This window comes from Gorilla gorilla, chromosome 17 (genome assembly GCF_029281585.2).
Source record: "Gorilla gorilla gorilla isolate KB3781 chromosome 17, NHGRI_mGorGor1-v2.1_pri, whole genome shotgun sequence".
NCBI lineage: Eukaryota > Metazoa > Chordata > Mammalia > Primates > Hominidae > Gorilla > Gorilla gorilla.
Genome location: NC_073241.2, coordinates 82,717,190 through 82,742,001, shown reverse-complemented (window position 1 = coordinate 82,742,001; position 24,812 = coordinate 82,717,190). Strand labels below are relative to the sequence as shown.

Here is a 24,812-nt window from a genome sequence, read left to right as displayed (position 1 = left end):
ACAAATTAATTTCTTATCCTAATTTCTGCTCTTGGTTTACATCTTAGCCTGATAATAGGTCTTGACTGTCTGAGGCATGCATGTGGTTTCTTGAAGAGTCTGGCAAATGATAGGTGAAAAAAGTTGTCTGTGAAATCTTCTAAAGTAGGAAAAACGTTTACAAATATTGCATTATTTTTTGCAAGCACCAAAGTAAAGGCAGTACACTTTGCCAGGCCAACAAGTAAACGCAGTATACTTCGCCAGGCCAACTGATATATATAATATATATATAATATATATAATATATTATGTATAATATATATAATATATTATATATAATATATATAATATATTATGTATAATATATTATATATATTATGTATAATATATATAATATATTATATATAATATATATAATATATTATATATAATATATATAATATATTATATATAATATATAATATATTATATATAATATATATAATATATTATATATAATATATATAATATATTATATATAATATATATAATATATTATATATAATATATATAATATATTATATATAATATATATAATATATTATATATAATATATATAATATATTATATATAATATATATAATATATTATATATAATATATATAATATATATAATATATTATATATAATATATATATAAAATATATATAATATATATAATATATATATAAAATATATATAAAATATATAATATATTATATATAATATATATTTTATATATAAAATATATATTATATAAAATATATATACTATAATATATAAAATATATAATATATTATATAAAATATATATAATATATAAAATATGTATAATATATTATATATAAAATATATAATATATAAAATATAATTTATTATATATAAAATATATATAATATATAATATATAATTTATTGTATATAATATATGTAATATATAATATATAATTTATTGTATATAAAATATATATAATATATAATATATAATTTATTGTATATAAAATATATAATATATAATTTATAATTTATTGTATATATAAAATACATAATATATAATATATAATTTATTATACATAAAATATATAATATATAATTTATTATACATAAAATATATAATATATAATTTATTATATATAAAATATATAATATATAATTTATTATATATAAAATACATAATATATAATTTATTATATATAAAATACATAATATATAATATATAATTTATTATATATAAAATACATAATATATAATATTATATAAATATATATAATATATAAAATACATATTATATATAAAAATATATATTATATAATTATATATAAAAATATATATGAATTATTTATAAAAATATGTATTATATAATATATATTTAATATATATATAAAAATATATAATATATAAAATAATATATAATATATATTATATATTATATTATATACAATATATTGATATATTATATATTATATACAATATATTGTTATATTATATTATACACAATATATTATTATTATATTATATACAATATATTATATTATATACAATATATTATATTATATACAATATATTATATTATATACAATATATTATATTATATACAATATATTATATTATATACAATATATTATATTATATACAATATATTATATTATATACAATATATTATATACAATATATTATATTATATTATATACAATATATTATTATATATTATATATTATTATAGTATATATAATTTACTATATTACATATAATTTATTATATTATATATAATATAGTATTATTATATATATAATTAAATAATTATATATAATTATAATTATATATAATTATATTATATATTATATATAATATATTATATTATATATTATATATAATATATTATATTATATATTATATTATATATATTATATTATATATTATTATATTATATTATATATGTATATATTTATATATTTTATATAAAAAGAAATATAATATATTATATATCATATATTAATATATAATATATATATTTCTGTTTTTTTTTTTTTTTTTTTTTTTTTTTTTTTGAGACGGAGTCTCGCTCTGTCGCCCAGCCTGGAGTGCAGTGGCGCGATCTCCGCTCACTGCAAGCTCCGCCTCCCGGGTTCACGCCATTCTCCTGCCTCAGCCTCCCGAGTAGCTGGGACTACAGGCGCCCGCCACTGCGCCCGGCTAATTTTTTTGTATTTTTAGTAGAGACGGGGTTTCACCATGTTAGCATATTTCTGTTTTTAGAAGCACATTGGTTACTCCTATGAATTCTACTATTTCTCATTCTTACATTCTTGATGTCTCATAAGGGAGAGTGGACAAAAACTGAAAAGGCATATATTAGGGAACCAAAGGAGCTGGACAGATCAAGATCTTTTGATAACAGGAAAGTAGTTAACCTCCTCCTTAAAGATTTCAGGTCAGAAAAGATGATAAGTTCTGACCTATGTGACAATAACTACACTTAGTCTATCTCCCTTGCCTGGCTGCTGCTAACTTGTCAGCTGCTCCTGATCACCCTTGTCACAACCTTCCACACAGCTAAAGCCTAATATGTTTATTAGTTATTATAATTATTATCCATGCAAGTTAGGGATGAAACAACTGAATAACAATTGAATTCTTAATAGAATAAAATATAAAGATGGCTTCATAATATTAGTAGTATGGTGGTAGATGGTGGTCTCTGAAGTCCTTCCTGTCATTGGAATCTCCTTTTATGCACACTTGCCTCTAGTATATCTGAAGTAACAGTCAGCCTAGGGGTCTAAGAAACCACTTTTATATGCGGCTTAGTCTTTATTAAAATCTAAAAAGCATTCTGTTCCTCAAAATATGGGCACTGCCTTGGATGACTAGATATTTCCAAGAGCTAGTTCATTTGCCAGGCTACAACATAAAGAATGAGACAATCTTTTTTGGCTTATAAAAGAGCATCTGTTCTCAAAGGCCACGAAATGATCCATAAAAGCCTCCCCCATCTGCCTGGTTCACAAGCTTATCCTAAAGGCAGGTGTGAGATATGTTTGTGCCTGAGCAAATTTGCCAAGCATCCTGGGAAGAAGAGGCAGAAGAGGATGAGAGAGTTCTCTCCTCCAAGTGACTATAGGTCTGGAAGTTGCAGCTGCAGTCTGAAAACACTAGAACATGAGCACCCTGCTTGTGTCCTGCTAGTCTGTGTAGATAACGACACTGTTGGAGCACAGTATTTCATCATTTATGTCTCCATCCGTGCTTCATCCATCCACTCAACAGATGCATTAAGTAGATTCACAGTGCTAAGCATTAGGAATATAAAATGACTATTGCAGAAGTTTGTAAGTCAGTGAGACGGAAAATGTTAAGTGAATAATTACAACCATATGGTAATTTCCAAAAATTCAAAAAAAAGGAAACAAACAAATACGTGACCCAGTGGAAAAACAGGATGATTATCTACTTATGCCTAGCAAAAGGTTTCTCAGAGGAGGTGGCATGTGAGGTGAGAATTCTTTTTGCAAGCACCAAAGTAAAAGCAGTATACTTTGCCAGGCCAACCAGTGGGGGAAAATATACATATATATAAATATATATATAATAAATATATATTACATAAATATATAAATATAAATATATAAATATATATCATAAAAATATATATCATAAATATATATGATATATATCATATTATAAATATATATCATAAATATAAATATATATCATAAAATTTATAAATATATAATATATATTATAAATATATAATATATATTATAAATATATATGTATTTATATATAAATATATAAATACACAGACACATACATATATATTTTAAGAAACACATTGGTTACTCCTGTGAATTCTAGTACTTCCCATTCCCACATTCTTGATGTCTCACAAGGGAGAGTGGACAAAAACTGAAAAGGCAAAAATTAGGGAACCAAAGGAGCTGGACAGATAAAGATCTGTCTTGATTTATTAGGTAGAGAACCGTGAGGTGGATGAGCTTAGAAAAAAAAGGCAGAGGTACAATCATAAAACTCCCTAAATGCTCTGCAAAATGGTCTAGAATTTATTTTATAGAGGATAGGGATCCACTGAAGATATTTTAAGCAGAACACTGACTAATTACACATGTATTTTAGAAAGATTATTCTGGATGACTGTGGAACTAAATGGATCAGAATAAACTGTTCCAATAAATATGACAATATTAATTATGCATCTCTGAGGCAGACATTACTAACCCCATTTTATAGCTGAGAAAACAACTATAGCTCAGAAAGATGAATAAACACAGGGTTTCATTTGAAGTGGCTGATACTGTATGACTCTGATGATGATGATTTTAGCATTATAGGTGAATAAATAACTAAAAGAAGGAATAGGGGGCTAGGAGCAGTGGCCTGTAATCCCAGCACTTTGGGAGGCCGAGGCGGGCAGGTCACCTGAGGTCAGGAGTTCGAGACCAACCTGGCCAACATGGTGAAACCCCACCGCTACTAAAAATACAAGATTTAGCCGGGCATAGTGGGGCAGGGGCCTGTAATCCCATCTACTCGGGAGGCTGGGGCAGGAGAATCGCTTGAACCCAGGAGGCAGAGATTGCAGTGAGCCAAAATCATGCCACTGCACTCCAGCCCGGGTGAGAGAGTGAGACTCTGTCTCAAAAAAAAAAAAAAAAAACAAAAAAAACAGGAGAAATGGGGAAAATTGTGGACAGAAATTAGAGCACTTCAAAGAGTTGGTCTTGGGGTGTAAGAGTGAGAGTTTAGGTATGTATGACTTGAGATGGTGGCTCTATTCTCAATTGAACATGCAGAACAAAACAAGGCTGTGGCAGAGAACGAAAAATAGTTTCTTTGTAACCATGCAGAGTACTGGAAAAAGTGAAGTTGCCACTTCAGAAAAGGTACAACAGAAGTGGTTAAAAAAAAAAAAAAGGCCAAGAAAATTCTTTGAAGATGACTGCTACTGAGGCCCCATTCCTACTCCCATCCCATCATCCTTTTCTCTCCCTATCCCACAGTCACACCCCTCCAAGCAGGAAATGATCAATATCAGCAACCAAGAGTGGATGGGTTTCCAGGGCTCGGGATACAAGGGAGCAGGCAGGCCTTCACTGGCCAGTGTAGACAAGAGCTAGCTGATATGTTGAAAAGTAGGAAAGCCCCAGAACTACTACATTAGAGCAGAGAGAAATAGCAAAAGCCTCTTCACCAACATAGGTCTCTGCCATAATGTACTACTCTGCAAAGGTAGGCATGAGATATGTTTGTGCCTGAGCAAATTATATCCTAAATGTTCCTGGAGCCCATCCTGTAGTCCTCACTATTTTCCCAGCATCTTGGCTTCCTAACTTTTCCATCCTAGAATTTCTCTACATAAGGGATCAGCTACTCTTTCCCCCGGTAATAGTTTGCATTGAGTCTAGTTCTACCCATATATTTAAAGCCCAGTCTTAGGTTTTTAAGAAGTCTTTTCTAATCCAGCCCACAATGATTTATCTGAAATCCCGTAACATACACATGTAGACAGTACCATCTGATTTGGCATTTTGTATTTTTCATACTGGACTGGAAGTGTTAATATCCTCCTCCTAACTATATTGCAAGCTTCTTGACAATGGACCCATGGAACCATACTTCCTTCTAATGCTTTGCCAGGACCATTTCCTTCTAATGTTTCTAGTGCCAGCACAGTACTGGATACATAGTAATCCACAAGTTATCAAAAGTGAGTGTAGTTCTTTTCATACTTCATAGCCACAATTTTAACAAACTTATCAGCTTCCATTAGTTTTGATTTTCTCCTTTCTGTACTCAAAATTCCAAGCAGCTGGTGAAATTCAAATCTATAAATTTTCTGTTAACAAGGAAAGACAGCAAGACTGGAGGTCACAAAATGAGTGCAGGAGGTCGTAGCCATCTACAAATGTAACTACCATCAGCTGAATTACAGAGAACTTGTTTTTCTATTTAGCTTTTATTTTAGTAGGTGATTATTGAATATACTTTTTCCTGTTGGAAATATATGCGTAACTTCTCGTCTCCCCCAAGATCAGTAAATCTCCAATATACACAGCCATGTGCACTATTACTTTGAGCTGTCCAATCTACACTTTTCATTCAATGGTAAAACTTATCTTTCCAGATTACTCTGTAGCTGCTTCCCCAAACATTTGTGTTATGATTCTATTAAACAAACACTTATCAGACAACTAAAATAGGATAAATTCTAAATTAGGGAGGTAGGGATGACAATGTGAAGAATCTAGCCAGTTCTCTGTCCTTGGGAATTTAAAATCTGGTCAAGAAGCTAAGAATATAAATAGCAAAGTATAAGAAGAAATGGAAAACACAATAAAAATAGGATGGTTGTTATGAAAATACAGGTGAATAAAAGACAAGAAAGGTAAGAAAGGATTCTTGAAAAAAGTAAAATTGAGAAGGGAGTCTTAAAGAAGACTTTGCTTAGTTGAGAAAGAGAGAAAGCACAGCTAAGGCTGAGAAATTGGTACACATTACAGCATGTAGTTGTGAAAAATGCACTTTTTCCAGGGTGATTTGTGATTGTGGCATATGTGGAGGGATCTATTGGCCATGACACCAGGAAAGAGACGTTAGAGTCAGACAGCCAAGGTTCTTGATGTCAAAGAATTGACTCATCCCCAAAGCAACAGTGACCCATCTGTTTTGGAAAGAAAATTGAAGCGGCAGAGTCTAGGGCTGATTGAAGTGGGCAGAAAATAAAGCTAGGAAGACCGTGCACTTGGCCAATGTCTGTACAAGGAAATGGCATCCAAAATACAGTGGCTCTTACAAGAAGAACCTGTTTATGGAATTTTATTTGAAGTGTATAAACAAAAATGTCTACCTTACAGGTGTGAGAAGGTTAAAATTATCCCATGAATCACATCAATTCCTATGCGTACTGAGTACATTTTTGTTCCTTCAAAGTTACCTATTAAAACATGAAAACTGCTGAGAAGTTGACATAGGCAGCTACTTGACTGCTTGCTGGGAACATGATAAGCACCTTAACACTCCATTAAAAGCACATTATTCATTTTCTGCTACTACTGTTTCACCACAGTCCTAACTTACAGAATTGCAAAATTTTGGACCTGTGAAAAACCCAGGTGAGAATAGCTTTTTCAAGTGGGTGTAGCAAGCAGCCAAATAATAAACTGTGTTGAAACTATGCACAATAATAGGGTAAGAAGAGGTTTTAATTTTCAATTAAACAGCTCCCATCAGAAGGCACTAAAGGTTTCCATTTTTCAAACAGCACCCTGGCTGCTGTAATCCAAACCCTGCAAAGTCTGGATTACATTAACTAAATTCCAAGCTTGACTAGACTGCTTCAAAAACCCTATTTCCCTGAAATTTGAAACAATTAACATTCTGTTTATTCATGAGATTAAAACTGCTGAGGTGTAAAATGGCAGGTGCAGTGTTAAGTACTTTGCCTGAATACCCTATTAAGGAAAGACAAAGTCCTTTAAACTAGGTGAACTTATGGTGATGCCATTTAGGTATAACTTTCTTGATGACAGATCATGAGTCTGCATTTCCAGAAATTACACAGCGTCAAGAGCAGAGATTCTCCAGTTAGGTAGCCTGGGTATGTATCTGGGCCTAATCACTGTCAACCTAAAATAAAGATATATAGAGATGAATCTCTGAGCGAAGAAGATATTTGAGAATATGAATTGCAATTCAGGACACCCAAACCAAGGTAGCCCCAGGTGAGTCTAGAGAATAAAGGGAAAGGCGGAGTTTTATTGTGGAATAGAGGAAGGTTATGCAAGTTGTTTTGAAAGTAAGTTAATTGGTGCTGGTAGTGTCTTCCAGGAGCTGCTGAGCGTCAGCAGTTGTTAAGTAAGATGTGGAATCTTAGAATCATGACCAGGTCCTTGAAGTTTTGGGTCTAGTCTCACAAGACAGTTCCTGGAATAAATGTATGTGATCTGAGTGCTTTTCCTTATAACCTCCTGACTCCATTTTAGTTGGGTATGACATGAGTGACTCCATTTTGTATAATCAACTTTCACACCACTTACATACTGTGAGTGTTTGGGCAAGTTTTAACCTCTCTGTCTCTTTTTCTACATCTGTAAGGGTGCTGTAAGTATCAAATAGGATTGCATGTGCAGAATGCATAGAAGAGTAATTGACACATAGTGGAAAAGCCATAAATGCTTCACTATGCAAAGATGTTATGCCTGAGTTTTTATTCTAATACCAACCTTAAAACTTCAGAATCTTAAATCTTGAAAGAAACCAAAAGATAATTTAGTCTGAACTTATCATTTTACAGGTGAGGATGTTGAGAGATGTTAAGTCACCTGCCCAACATTACACAAGAGGTCCCAGTGGCAGGACTGTGCTAGAACTGAAAGTATCTAATTCCATTCCAGTGCTCCTATAGCACACACTGAGTGACTTCCAAATGAAAAGCTAGACCATTATCAGCCATTACCACAATTCACAGGAGAGTAATTCTTCCTCCTTGTTGGGCGGGCAGTTTACAGCAGGCTGTCTTTATCTGGATCTGTAAACTGCCCTATGTACGTAGGCCTCTTCTCTAGGGATAGTGTTTCAGATCACCCCTTTTGCAGGTCATGGAGAATTAAATACACTTGAGAGTGCTCAAAGTGAGCATTTTCTTTGTAATTCATCTCAGCAATGGTGAAAATCACTTCATGAGAATCCTGCCCACTTTAAGGTACTGTATCATCGCCATAGCACCTATTGTTACAATGAGCAGACGTAGAAACACACATGAAAGAGTAAACATTTCTGCTGATGCTAAGAATATCGATTTTCATACAAAGACAACTCAAAGTGGAGAACAATATTTGGACATTAAATGGGACATAACGATGCAAACAAAAATACCTTAAACGTTTGATCTAATAATCACTTTTAAGAAGCAGTCATGTTTCAGAGTTACAGCTAACCTCCACTGCAAACTCAAAACAAAGGGATTTTCTAAAATGCTTCTGTGAGACACTGAAATGTTGGAGCTGATTTTAGAAGAATGGAAATCAAATTTTTAAATATAGTAACCATTTACAGTAGAAAGACTGCACACTCTGGGAACCAGAAAGAAAAGTTTTGAGTTCTAACTCTGCCAACAGCTAATTCTGTGATCCTGGGCAAAATGTTTACCTTCTGCTTCTTTATCTGAAAAACTGGGAAAAAATTAGTGAAGGAGTGAAATAACAGCTTTCTTTTTAAATGTGGATGCTATGGACTGAATTGCTTCCCCAAAAATGTGTATATTGAATCTCTAACCCCCAATATGATTATATTTGAATATAGAGCCTTTATGGAAGTAATTAAATCATAAGGTTAAATGAAATCATAGGGTAGGGCCCCAATCCAATAGGATTAGTGTCCTCTGAAGAGGAGACACGAGAGAGGTCACTCTCCACCACGGGAAGACACAGCGAGAAGGCCATCTGCAAGCCAGGAAGAGGACCCTCACCAGAAACTGACCACACTGAACCTTGTTCTGGGACTTCCAGCTTCCAGAGCTCTGAGAATATAACTTTCTGTTGTTTAACCCACCCAGTATATAGCGTTTTGTATTGACAACCCAAGCTGGCTTAGACAGTGAATTATCACCATTCCTGTTTCCTGAAATAAAGAAGTGTCAGGATCATGTAATCAGCGCTGTTTCCACCCCACTAACAAGATGACCTCAGATTGAGAGTTATTTCCCTTGTTCTTTAGAATATTCAGAGATGTGAAAAGGAAGATCTATATAGGACAAATAACAGTAAACAAAACTTCAGTTAAAGCAACTTTATAGCTATATGTCGAATGTGAATGTGTGGCTATATATATGTAACATATCTGTTGTAATGCAGTTGATGGTTAAAATCAGGGCTTTTGGGTGGGGCATGGTGGCTTATGCCTGGAATCCCAGCACTTTAAGAGTCCAAGACGGGCGGATCACAAGGTCAGGAGGATCGAGACCATCCTGGCCAACATGGTGAAATCCTGTCTCTACTAAAAAGACAAAAAAATTAGCCAGGTGTGGTGGCACACACTTGTAATCCCAGTTACTCAGGAGGCTGAGGCAGGAGAATCGCTTGAACCTGGGAGGCAGAGGTTGCAGTGAGCCAAGATTGTGCCATTGCACTCCAGCCTGGGTAACAGAGTGAGATTCTGTCTCAAAAAATTAAAAAAAATAAATAACAATAGAATAATTTAAAAAAAAGGCTTTTGGAATGTGGTTTCTGGGGTTGGATTTATGGCCTTTCTACTTACTAGCTGTGTTTCAATAGACAAATAACAACTCTCTGAGCTTCACTTTCTTCCTTGCTAAAATGGAGACAATACCTTTCTCACAGTATTGTTACGAGAATTAAGTGAGTCACTCCTGTAAAGCTTTTAAAACAGTGACTGCTGGCAAGAGCTGCATAGCGGTTCATTTTACCATTACATAGGCCCACAACAGCACAGACAAATTGAAGGAGTTTTAATCAGAATATAGAAAAAAAAAGGAAAAAAATCAAAAGTCAAAACAAAAATCAAAACAATTATTGAATTCATAGATGTAGAGAGTAGAAGGATGGTTACCAGAGGCTGGGAATGGTAGTGGGGGGCTGGGGAGAGGGGAGGTGAAGATGATTAATCGGTATAAAAATATAGTTAGAAATAATGAGTAAGATCTACTATTTGATAGCACAACAGGGTAACTATAGTCAATAATATAATTGTACATTTTTAAATGAACAATGTAATGGAATTGTTTGTAAGTCAACAGATAAATGCTTCAAGGGATGGATACCCCATTCTCCATGATGTGCTTATTTCACACTGTATGCTTGTATCAAAACATCTCATGTACCCTACAAATATATACACCTACTATGTACACACAAAAATTAAAAATAATTTTTAAAGCATAGCTTTTCTATCTAACCTCTGCACCCGCTTCATATAGCCTGTGCAATTTCCTTACCCAACCCTACAAAAAAATGAAACTCTGGTTTATCTCTAAAATTTCTTTTACTTCCAAACTTATTTGCCACCTGTGCCTGGAAGAATCTGCAGAAATAATTAGGATATGGAGCAAGAGATAGGGTGATGCAAAAAAGGAGAATTATAGAGGTGGTCAAGATTAGAAAGTTTAAAAAATGCTATATTTTCATCAATTTACAATTACATAAAGAAATCAGGGGTTCTATGTTAATTGCCTATCGTTGTCAAACAACTACTATACCATTGCTCAGAAGAAAATATTTTCTCCAAATCAAAACCATTTCAAATGACTATTGTTTTCACATTTATGTTCTTCATGGTAGATCTTCAATCCCTAAAATAATAATAATTGTGACAAGAATCTGAACAGATACTTTTTTTAGGACAATCAAAACTGGTCTCACTTTCTCTCATATAAGTCAAATTCAACATCTTGCTTCTTTATTTAGGATTCATCTTTGCAAGGTTAATTCTGACCCCAGATGCCACATTTTTTTCTCTGAGGGAATTTTCTCTCAGCAGAAACTCAGCTCCTGTCATAAATGTAATAGTGGGATCATTTGTCCATGAGAAGGGGGCAAATAGGTCTAACAGTGGGAATGGTAAAACATATTCAACTAATTTGCAGTGTTCTGGGAATGGGAGTATTAAGATCAGCCTCCTCCTATTATTTTCATCAATCTTAGAGGGATCTTTAATCTGGGTTATTTCTCATGCATGTGGTCATCAACTCAGAAGACTGATTTTGTTTATAAAACGTGCTTTGAGGGTGCAGCAAATTTTATATGCTTTCTTTGTAAGAATTTGAAGATATTATTTATAACCACTAAATTATATGTCATCAGTCCCTCTCAATTTTATAAGTGAATTGAGTTTGATGTAAAATTTAGAACCTATCAACTTGATCAACTAACTACATGCCAACCATGACTGAATACGGCTCCAAGTTACATATGTGACAGAATCCTTCTGAGTAATATTAGATGAAGAAAAAGAACAACTGACTAAATATATTAATGGACTCAGCCACTGGCAGTAATTCTTGAGGGGGTCCTTTTGTTCCTGAGAACTAGCCTGATTTATTGTAGATGTGAGACTCAAAGTAAAATCCATGGAGGATGTATGATCATAGGGACTGGGAAATAATTTACTCATTTGCCTTTCATAAAATAATCAATTTACAGAATATATGTGTGGTGGTTTAAAATAATATTATGCAAAACAGTTACCTTAAAAAACTAAAAGCAATTAACAAAAGAAAAAACAATATAATAGTATCCAGAGAGAAGTGGAAAGCCATTTATTGAGAAGCCTGGACATGTTGTCAACTAAGTGACTAATAATGACATTTCAACTAGTTCAGTTATTTTAATCTTTTTCTCTATTATTTTTAAATATAATTTCAAAACTTACTTAGGAGTTATCTGTCTACGGAAGCTTCAAATTTATTTACGTAAAGAAGGTTATGAGAGGTTGTTTCAATTGTTTTATAACTGCAATAATAAAGCTGGTGCTATTAACTATTCCAGATTTGGATTTGACCAAGACTAATATTTAAGTTACCTATGTAAACACATGCCAAGCGATAATTACTCATCATATTTTTTACAAATATCATTTAGTAGATATTAATTGTATGAAAATATTTTCAGTGGAAGCAAGCAGGAGCAGCTAGATTAATGAAAACCTTAACCCTGAGTAGGCATTGCTGTGCACAGTCCCATTTCAATTATTCCACGTAAACCCCTAGCCATGTTCTGTTAAGCAGCTGCATAGTATACATCGCCAGAGAAGAATGTAAACACAGGACCACTGAAGAAAATGCTACTCATGCAGCAAGCATTCTGCTGTCAGGGAGAGCCAGCATCCAGAGGCTTAGTATTTGTCAAAAGTTAAAAAGTATTCCCGTTGAAAGAAAGCATTCCCCTAATCTCACGACATGGTGCCTTATGAGACACGATGTTTGCAAGTAAGCACTGCCCACAGTAGGTGTCCAAAGCAGGAAGGAAACAAACGATATGAACTGCAGACTCTCAATCTACAAATACTGACAGCACTGACTACAACCAGTTTATTGTTTTTCCTAACTCTTCTGGAAAGAAAATAACATCCTCAAAAAAATAAAACTCATAAACTATTCATTGTCTCCCTCAGCTTTCTACTAATTGTCCTTTGTGTAAAGATAATGGAATCCTAATTTATCAATCAGTCTACAAATCACGGTAATAGTAAGTTCATATCTACTTACAAGTTGATGGATAACTCTTATCTATCTCCATTTTGCCTTTGTGTAAAACTTTACCCGTTTCTCTATACAAATCAGCTTTTAGTAAATAAATAAGGAAAAGGGAGAAAACACTGTGCTGTGAGTCAAATGAGCATCTGATTCACTGAATAAGAGCTTTCTGGCTTCAAAATGAACATGATAATGCCCTAAAAAAGTTGACCCAACTTTGATTTTATATATTAAAAGAAGCTCACTGCAGAGGAAAATCACACATAATTTACGGTTTTTCTCTGTAGAGCTACAGAACTTTAATCCATAGCTCATGAAAGGGTGCAAGAGCAGCTTGAAAATTATGCTGAGCTTAATTATACTTAATGTGAATTATTCAGAAGTGCAGACAGACACTAAAAATTTATTTCATACAAAGAAGCTTGACATTTTAATTGGTCCTTCAGAATGGAGACAAAACAATTTCCTCTCAAGAAAATTTACATCTTCCTTATCGGAGCCGCAGCCTCAGCCAAGCAGAACTTCATTAACAAGATTAATCATCACGCCAGTGTCTGCTTCATCAGGTGTATGGTCCAGGTGAAAAGAGGAATATAAAGTAATGACTGACATGTCTAACAGATAGGATTGATTCAAGGAACACAAAATGACAGATTGAGCCACCATACCTTGGTCATTAGCCATTTTGTCAGGGTGTTCCACTGTGGGGGAAAAAGAAATAACATTATTAGACTTTGACAGTTCCTAGCAAGAAAGCTGACATATCAAACCAACAGTTCTTTTTAGTAAGTTTTTATTTCAAGGCTAGTGCCCTCTTGAAATAAAATTGATAAGGACCCAAACTTACATGTTTATTTCTATTAAATAAGTATTCAGAGAAAAAAATTGAAAATAATGTTTTTGCTGTACCAATTCATCCTAAAATTATCTTACTTTTCATATCCCTCTAAACATAAACTGAGAACAATTATATAAATTTAATTAAAACTAGAATTAACAGTAAAAAAACTGCATGCAATTACCAAGTAATTATCACTCATATATATATTTAAGAAAATTCAGGAAGCTATTTTCTTGTATGTGACTATTTTTTAAACAACTTCACCAATTCTCACACAGATTGGGTAAAATAATTGGCAACCATAAATAAATATGGTACAATATAATCTAAATATCTTGATAAACTTTAGCCCTTGTGAAGATAGCTCCTGAGTTGTTGTTGACAACTTCAGATGACTTACAAGTAATAGTCTCAAAAATGACTTTTTGAAACTTAAATTTAAAAATATAAAAATTAAATTGCTAAATTTTGTTTTAAAGATGACTTTTTTTTTTCTGCTAACCAGACGAAACTAAATAAGAGGTAAATCTCTAGTATTATCACATTTCTGAAAATTACATGGCATTTTGACCAAGGCAGATCTTCATAAGCTTCCCTCCCTCAATTACTAGTAGAATTATTTTTACCTAGACTTGACCGTCTTTGAGCTTTGAGTCTTTTGGGCATATTTAACTCACTTAATTCCATTCAAACTTGATAGATAGGATACAACACTTGCCGATTGCTTCCTGTATATGTCTCAGTAAAATTCACATGGAGAAAATATAATAGGCAGCAACTGATAATATAGCCTCTCATCAGATGTGGCGCTATTATAGCAAATCAATCATCATTTGAAAAATACCTTAAACGCCCTACAGGTGGTGGTCCTTCTTTTTCTAAATAAAGCAGCACAAATCATTGCCTAATAAGAATGTTTAGAATTGAAATACGTAGATATTGATTCTGTTAACGAAAGCCCCTTTCAGATGAACAGGGTTTATGTCTATTACATCCTAAGAGTGATTTCTAAATCAGAAATCAATTACAATTTCTTTCATTTAAACATAACATATAGACATATTCTATGAAAAGATATCTTGATAAGTAGTAGATTTTTAATTGTGAATTACTCTTTGGGAAACACTACATATACAAGGATTTTTATTATTTATTTATTTAAGATGGAGTCTTGCTCTGTCACCCAGGCTGGAGTGCAGTGGTGCAATCTCAGCTCACTGCAACCTCCGCCTCCTGGGTTCAAGCAATTCTCCTGCCTCAGCCTCCCAAGTAGCTGGGACTACAGGCATGTGCCACCACGCCTGGCTAATTTTTTGTATTTTTAGTAGAGATGTGGTTTCACCATGTTAGTCAGGATGGTCTCGATCTCCTGACCTCGTGATCCACCTGCCTCGGCCTCCTAAAGTGCTGGGATTACAGGTGTGAGCCACCACGCCCGGCCAATGTTTATAATTTTACAATTCTATAAGCGTTATTTTAAAAAGTTATTGAGATATAATTGAAAAGTAAAAAGCTGCCCATATTTAATGTATGCAATTCAATGAGTTTGAGAGTAAGGATATACTTATGAAACCATCACCACCTTCAAAGCCACAGACTTGCCCCAAACTCCCAAAGTTTCCTCCCACCCATTTTATTATTATTATTATTTATTGTGGTAAAAACACAGTATATGATCTACCACCTTACTAAATTTTAAGTACATAATACAGTTATATTATTTATAGGAACTATGCTGCATAGTAGAGCTGCAGAATTTATCTTGACACTCTCTGATGGGCTAGTGGTTAGAATTTGGTGCTCTCTGAAAGCTTTAAATAAGTTTTATGAAATCTTGTACCTTGTCAAGATTTAACAAACATTTTTAAAGGTTTACCAGCCATTTAATTTAATCACCACAGTTTAATTTTATCTAGAGTTTCTCTTCTGTTTCCCATTGAAAATTAATGGCTTCTCAAATACATTTTATTATAGTATTGATAAAGATGCTTTTGACAGGCAATTGCATTATATGTAGCTTATGGACAGGAATACAATTTTGAACTGAGATCCTAACACAGCTGTTGAGAAAGGACAGTATGTTGTTGGAAGAGCTACAGGTCTCCAGCAAGAATGACCGGATCCTTGACAAGATATGTCAAGGTCATAAGTGCCCACCCAATCCAGGAAGTATGTAGGTTTGGCAGCCAGATTAAGACACATTTAAGAAACTATCCTCATCAGCATCTCATATTTAGGTGAGAATTCTTTAGAATTATGTCAAAAAAGACGAGACTACCACCCTTATCTCATCTCCATTCTTTGTCTGCCCTTTATCTTTAATCATATACATGCATTGTCTGCAGTCTAAGATATTTTTAGCAAGGGATAAATAACTACATGTAATGATAGACAAACCCATTCTCATTTTTATCTTTTGAATTTATTTTTCTACTAGCAAAGCTGCACTGAATAGAACTTGAGAAATTTTGAATGTCTCAAAATGTTATCTACTGAAGAGTATTTTCCAACAGGGACCATATGGATTCTCATAACTACCTTTTATTAGAGACAAAAATGGCTTACATTTGTGCCTTGATTTTTTTCTATCATATGTTTCTATCATTTGTCAAGAAAAATCATGTATTTTTGTCATAAAAGAATTTGACGACTAGAACTTTTTTCTATTCTGGTCCAAAGCTTTCAGTGCTATATTCTTGGATAGGGGAGAGGCACATTTCAGAATGATGACTAAGGATGCCCAGAGAATTTACTGTACTCTATTGGGCTTTCACTCTGAATACCACTCTTTTGTGTGTAGGAAGTGACTCCCTCCCTCCACCAGAATCCTCTGTGGTCTACTCCATTGGGAGCATCCTTCCTCTCTATTACCCGATAGGCCAGCATGGGGAAGCATGCTTTATCAGCAGGAAAAACCCACAGGATAGGGCAGAGATAGACATAAGTCTTCCAATAGTTTGACAGTGTGTATGTATCCCAGTGGGACCCTGGGGAGGATTAGTGGAAAGGTGGGTATGTGCAGGTTCCTATGTGGTCAAGTAATCAAGGTCAAGATTCTTTTAATTAACATTCCAAAGAAAGAATTAGATACATCATATATGTGTACCTACATAAGTTTACAGTAAGATAATCCCTTTCTAATTACAAATGTCCTTTCAATTAAACAGTGATTATTGACTGAGTTCCCTGTACTTCTCTGACTGGTTGTTAATATAAAAAAGACCAAATGCTAGCCTCTAGAATAAAATGCTGCGATCCTTGCAAAGGCTAAATATGAAGGAATGACGTTCATGGACACCTGCCTGGCACAAGCATTACTATGAAATACTTGCCCATTACCCAGTAGAGTACTGGGAGTTTTCTCAGCTTCAGGACATCTAAGCCTTTGTCTCAGGCAAACAAAGTTACATTCTGATGAACACAGTATGCTCTGCTGCAGCTTTGGGAACTGAAAATCTTAAATCAGAGAGCAATAGCATGATTTTATCTTTGGTGTAGATTTGGCTCTACACCAAATCTTTAAAATGCTTATGTTGTAGCTTTAAATCTCTTATGATGAGTAATTTATTTGTCTTAGAACATTTGCCATTGTAGGTGTCTTGTAAGATGCATACATGTACAAAATTATTAGTAAAAGTGACCAATATCAATATTTCTGAGTAATTTTAAATGATCAAAAACTTACTTTAGCATATAAACAACATGTGTTTAAAATAGAATTGACTATTATCGAGCATGACATTTAGGGTAGACAATATTAAACTTCAAATCAGGGTATTAGAAATAACTCTTTGAACTATTATGTCATAGAACAAATTCCTGAACTTGTTCTTAGTTTTCTAGATGTGTTTAGGGCACTTAGGGTAAACAGTACCAAATGAAATACTGAGCTCGTTAAACAATTCCTAGGATGGCTATCAATGTTGGCCTGCAAATCTTATGATAACTCATCACTTTGCTGTTTAACACATTTGGATGCCTTAAGTCATCTTCAACCTTTCCTCAGATCTCTCAGTTGGCAAACATTATGAGTATGAAATTAATTTGGCACTCATCTATAGATAAAAATGAAGCATTTGCAAAACACTATCTAGTTACATTTCATGCTGCCACAAAATGAATAACCAGTTGCCTTTTGATTGCTCATTTGGAGTGAAACCTGATTTAGACATGAAGTCCTCAAAATTTAGATGACAAAGATGAACTCATTTCTATCCTACTTTCCTCCCAACTTCTACTCTGCCATTAAGAACTGTCATGCAAGCTTTGGCTGAATGCTTGCTTGTGTGTTGTTGGCAAATTTTCAGATTAGCTGCTACCAAAACCCAGATTTTGAATAGCTTACTCATCAGAATTCAAAAGTCCCTTATTTACTAGGGTACCTTTCCCAGAAGATTTGAGGAATAGGCTATACAGTTATACTAAGATTCTTCTTTTAGTATGTCAAACAGCTGCACGAAGAAGCCAATCATACGTGTGTTTCTAATTTTTTACTTTACTGTCATGTATTAAGTTTTCTGCCAGATATAGAGGTATGATGTGGTCACAGATTTAAGAGCTAAGTTATCCTTCTTTAGAACAACATATATCATGCCTTAAATATACAACTTTAAATATTAGCTGTGAAACTTGTTACAAATTATTCAATTGTTAAATGAATTAAACATTCAAATTATTGTAATCATTTGAATGTTTCAAATTATTTTCAATTGTTAAATGACTCTTCAAACCATTTGTCCCCCAGAAAAATAATACTGTGCTCTAAAATAGTAAGTACTTATATGAAAATATTTTGATGTAATCACTACCATTCAGCTTTAGTGTTTTTCTGTATGAACATTTTTTCTTCTAGATATCATATTGCAATTTTTTTAATAGTTTCTACCTTGGTTCTTCACAATAAATAGACTTTTTTTTGGTTTGGAACTTTCTGTCTTGTCATATCAAAATTTTCTTTAATATATAAGGGATAATAGTACCTGAAAGAAAATACCTAAAGTCAGCAATAGTATGCTATTCACATAATTCAATACATTTTAATTTTTATCCCCTTACATAAAATGGCTGAAGCGTTTCATTATATTTTGAATAGAACCAATATACATGACATCAATACAAACTTCTAGCAGGACTGTAAATGAAAAAAGTCATGTTAAATATGTTTGCCATGTGCTGATGGCAGATCTTTCTTTGACATATTGGCTTTGAGCATAAAAAGCTACATTTTAATTTATTTTGAATGTCCACTGCAGCCATGTTGCTAACAGAGATGGTGCAGGGCCATTTCTAACACAGAGAGCAAAGCTATTTTATAACAATCCCACAGGAAAAGAAAAGCATAATAGGAAATTATTCAAACCTTTCAGAGTCCTGAAGAGGATGGGATCAGAGAGTGGCCCCACTCCTTTTGAATTTCGTGCTTGAATTCGAAAGTAATACATAGTATCAAGGTTGAGATCCATGATTTGATGAGTAAGCCTATCACCACTGATTGTTTCCATAATCCAGTCATCAATTGGGATGTTCTTGTCCAAGGTATAAAATAAGATGTAAGCTGCATAAATAGACAAATGTGACTTAATTTGGTGTCCTACATGCTGCAGTTCTGCTTCCAAACACCCATGTTTCCCAAATGTAATTTACAATAATTATTATATGTCCACAATCTATAAACTACAGCAGTTCTGTAAGTAATGTCTTTTTTTCATAATGCAAGGATTAGATAAATAATTGCTGCAATGTACAGAATCAGAAAATAGAATAAGCTGTTAGAAATAAAAATATCTGCCACATTTAAAAATGTGTGCTTTCTGCTACCTATAAATCCTGATTATTAGTTTGTTCTAATATGAAAGCATGATGAAAAATGTAAAACAGAGATAACAAGTCTGTATGATTTTCCCTGTAGTCCAATGATGAAAATAAACAATATTTATTTTGGCTTGTGCTTAATAAAAATGTATTGGAAGGTATAAAATGCTATACATGTTTAAAGTGTAATATAAATAAATGATATTTGATCACTGTAACAACTTAGTGAGGTTGCCAGGGGCGGTGTTGCTTTCCTTTCACAGACGGTGAAGCTGCAGGTGACCCAAACTGACTGGTAAAAGGTCTGGGCAATATTCTTTACCACCAGACTATGTATGGGATTCTTTACCAGTATACTATTTCTCCCAGTCCAGTCTAGCTTGTCAAAGAAATAAGTATTGCTGGATAACTCTACATGATCTAGTTATTATCTCAGATATTAATAACCTATGTTTATATAGTATTATTGATTTTCTGTGTTAGGGGATATGTTACTTGAATGCTAGTTGTGTGTACTCAGTCATGATAGTCTAATATGCACCCGAACAAATTCATGGATTCCTGTCACATATTTATACTCTAACATTATACTTAACCAATTTGTGACCTAGCTCTAATTTAAAAACATTAATCAACAACTTTTATATTATATTGTCAGATAACACTGTAAAGGCGCTCATGATAGGTGTCATTGATAAACAAATGTCGTGCTGATCTCCATTTCTGCCACAGTTATTCAATGCTATCTATATAACATAGGCTATAAGTGTCCCTCGTTCTATTTATGCATCAAATACATTCTTCGTAAGTCGTTTTATTAAGAACAAGTGTCTTCCTTTGATTTACCTATTCTTTCCTTTTGAGTCCCTCTTGTCCCAGCTGGACTGGGGACCTTCACCCACAAGTCTTCGCAGTGGTTAAGGGTTATGTCAGAGGGTTCTCAGACTCAGAAAATAGCCATGCACACTACGTACATCTCAGCACAAACCTTCGCTACAGGAAGACTATTCTCCATTCCATGATTATTCTTCCTTCCCGCTTATTCCCACACCATTCCACCTTTCTTCACTCCATCCAAATCCTACTCATCCATTAAGGTCTACTTTAAGGTATATCTGGCCTATGAAACCTTCCTCAATCACAAGCTCTCCTCTCCATAAACATGGTAATACACTTCAATGAAGTAAAAACACATGTGCCATTTTATATCACTCATCACTTAATCCCATAGTGCCTTATAGAATTATGCCTGGACTTGGGGGATTTTGTCCTTCTGATTATGTAGGATTAAGCAATGTTACAATCTCCAACATCTGGAAGCCCATTTCTCTTAAATTTTGAACAATGCTGAAAACTTACATCTATTTTGTATTGACTTTCACCTTTCCCCTAGGTTTGGTATTTCCCAAATCTGCGTAATCATAATAGTTACCTGAAGGATAGGTACAGATCATAAAATACAGACCCCAAGACAGGATATGTTGATTTAATACATGTGGTAAACAATCTTTGATGGCCACCAATTATCCTCATCCTCTAGTAATATCATGCCCTTGTGTATTCCTTTCTGTCGGTATGTAGATGGGCCCTAAGTCTGTTTCTAACCGATAGAAGACAGGAAATGCAATGGAATATCAATTTCACAATTGTGTTACATAAGATCATGACATCTGCCTTGCTAGCAGATACCCGACTCCCTTCTTTCGCCTTTGATGAAGACGTCTGCCCAATGGAGAAGACTTTGTGGCAGGAACTGAGGGTGGTTTCTGGCCAACAGCCATGACAACAATTACATCAGCTTAAAAGCAACTATTTCCCCTGTGAAACCAAAGATGAGACCTCAGCCAGGTGAACATTTGAATTTGCAGCCTTGTAAGAGACCCCAAAGCTAAACTGTGCTCAGATTCCAGACTCACAAAAACCATAAGATAACAAATATGTACAGTTTTACCCTGCTACATTTGTGATAATATTGCTATACAACAATAGGCTTCTAATACTATAGGTCAAGGGTAACCTCAGTAATCTAAACCCCAAATGATTACTGTGATCAACAAGGTCACGGACATAATGGATATGTGGGATCTGTACATTTTTGGCATTTGTTGTGATGTCAATGATGAAAATATGAATATCTTGGGATGTTGAGAGCTTCAAAGCTAAAAGCCTTACCAAGATAAAGAATTCCACAAACCTTAAAAAGTTGTATGACCTTTCTGTCTGTTAAATATTAAACTTGGAGTTCTAAAATTCAAAAGGGATTATGAATATCGTTTGATAAAGGAGTTGTTTTCTGTCTCATGTGTGTCCATCCCTTTGCAATTCAGCCCCCATGATAAACATCAATAAAATTGCCTCATATTCTTTGAACCAGAGCAGTCTCCAATCTTGTCCATGAAGATCCACATCTCCACATCTATTAAAAGGAAGACCCTGCTACTGGAGATATATGTGTGTGTGTACATACACACATTTCTGAGTATACATTTCTATAAATATCCATATATTACTATGTAATATATCTAAGATACATATGTTATAGATATATATGAAATATTTGCCTTCACTATGTTTTTATCTATGTAAAAGTTACTGAACATATATATATAGAGAGAGTAATAGTGAATATATATATATATATATATCCAGAATAAAAATCACTGGAGATATATATATGCAGCTAAATATAAAAGATATATATAAAATTTGTATATATATGTATATATTCTATTATGTGCATGTCCTACCTCTTCAAAAGGATAAAAACATTTTTTTAGTTCAGGAGCCATATCTTATTACTTTTTTATTCCCCCCAAAAATCTAATAAAATCATATTCACATAAGAGGTATCAAAAGTCACTTATTGAATGAAATCCTTTAGCCTGTAAGTACATAAGTTTTACATTTAGATATTTAATGGAATCATTAAAAATTTTCACGGGCTGTTTTAAGTGCATGATGAAACTGGAAAATTGGAGAATTTTGCCCCCATCCCAGGTCAACTGCACTGATTCCCGATTCTCCTCATTTATCAGATGACGATAAAATATTTGTCTTCACTATGTTTTTAATCTATGTAAAATTATTCACTTAAGCATTTAAAAATGACAGCTCTGGGATCAAACTAAAGTTGAAGGTGCAGACATCAGTTTCTGACAATTCCAAATTGTATCTGAGCAAATTCCTTATATATGTGGTGAAGCCTACCCTTTTCTTAAAATTTAAGAAATGAGATGGAGAATAGAAACAGACCTCATCATTCAAAAGTCTAAAAAATGGCCTCAGAGAAAACAAGCAACTTCACTGGGATGTGTATGTTTGGTATATTTGAGAGATAATAAATTCATTATTGAAGCCTTACCTTATAAATTTCTATATAACCATACAGGTTGAACAAATGTACTGGTTTCTCACTACCTTTCTGTACCTGTACTTTTTTTCTTTCTTTCTTTTTTTTTTTTTTTTTGAGACAGAGTCTTGCTCTGTCACCCGGGCTGGAATGCAATAGCTGGATCTCGGCTCACTGCAACACCCGCCTCCCGGGTTCAAGCAATTATCCTGCCTCAGCCTCCCCAGTAGCTGGGATTACAGGCATCTGCTATCATGTCTGGCTAATTTCTGTATTTTAGTAGAGTCGGGGTTTCACCTTGTTGGCCAGGCTGGTTTTGAACTCATGACCTCAGGTGATCCTCACACTTTGGTCTCTCAAAGTGCTGGGACTACAGGCATGAGCTACTGCACCTGGCCTCTTTCTCTTTTTCTTTTTTTTTTTAAACCTCAGAATCCCTAACTCTACTATAGACACTTTTCCAGAGAAAATAACAAAGGGAATAAAAAGATCTGCCTTCTGGAAAGCAATATCAAGTGGAAGAAATTTCTGCAAATCAGACTCAGAAGCTATATCCTGGTGGTGGGAAGAAAAGTGGTTTGATGATTTTACAAAAGGGAGACAAATTAAACTAGGCTATCAAATGACACAGAAAAAGAGAATATAACCTCACATATTAGACTGTATTAATAAGGAAACAATCTCTGAAAGACCTAACTCTTCTATTTGTGTTAGTCTCAGATCTTAAATAGTGTTGGGCACTGCATTTATTTAGGCCTATGTTTCATATCTCTGGCTATACAATAAGTCACTTGGGAAGCTTTTAAAAATTACCATGCTCAGTCCCTTCTCATATGAATTAAATTAAAATCTCAGCTGCAAATCACTGATTTAGACCAGTAGAATACCAATAAATTGGAGCAAAACATAGTGTAATAATTAAGAGTATAAACCTGAGTTTTAAATCCTAGCTCTGCCACTTCTTGCTTATTTGATTTTGGGTAAGTTATTTACTCAGGAAAGGCCTAAGCTTTTCATTTTAAAATGGAATAATAGGAATATGTAATCATTTATATCATACTAAAGATCTTAGAAGAATGCCAAGCATATAATAAATGCTTAATGTATTTTGAATCATTTTCTTCTGAAAACGTCAGTCCAAATTCCTAAGTTGCCAGTTCATGATCGGAGAATTTAGGCACTGTGATTATCTGAATTTCCTCCTTTTTTGTTTAATCTTTTTTAGTACTTATATTTAAAAACTGATGATCCGGATTCTGTATAAAGCACATTAGTAAAGCCTCACCCTAGAATGGATTTCAAACTGGAATAATAATAGCCGATTCGTGTCAGTGCCCACTGGGTATCAGGGACTCTTCTCAGCACTGTATTACAACAATTCTTCTAGTGCGGTTCTATTACTATCTTTATTTTATAGGTGAGAAACCGAGAAAGTGGGACTCAAGGATGTTAAATGACTTCCTCATGTGTCTCCCTTAGAAGCCTGAGTTCTTAACTATCCTGCTCTACTGCCTGCCATACACATGAAAGATTTAGGAAAACAAAACAATACAGAGGTTACATGAGAGCACATCCCTCCTTGGCACAC

The 24,812-nt window shown here is 33.6% G+C and overlaps 1 protein-coding gene and 1 long non-coding RNA gene across 4 annotated transcripts in view; one reads left to right on the top strand and one right to left on the bottom strand.

Annotated features, from left to right (window-relative positions):
* Positions 1-24,812, bottom strand: part of DCC (DCC netrin 1 receptor) — a 1,206,401-nt gene that overhangs the window by 106,288 nt on the left and 1,075,301 nt on the right. For all 3 annotated transcript variants that reach the window (XM_019014295.4, XM_019014296.4, XM_055367978.2), the window contains exons 20-21: positions 19,424-19,618; positions 13,892-13,924 (exon numbers count right to left, since the gene is read on the bottom strand). In XM_019014295.4, coding sequence (XP_018869840.3) covers positions 13,892-13,924; positions 19,424-19,618 — 228 coding nt within the window. The remainder of the gene's footprint in view (positions 1-13,891; positions 13,925-19,423; positions 19,619-24,812) is intronic.
* Positions 1-24,812, top strand: part of LOC129528168 (uncharacterized) — a 67,241-nt gene that overhangs the window by 29,364 nt on the left and 13,065 nt on the right. The gene's annotated exons all lie outside the window — the stretch shown is intronic.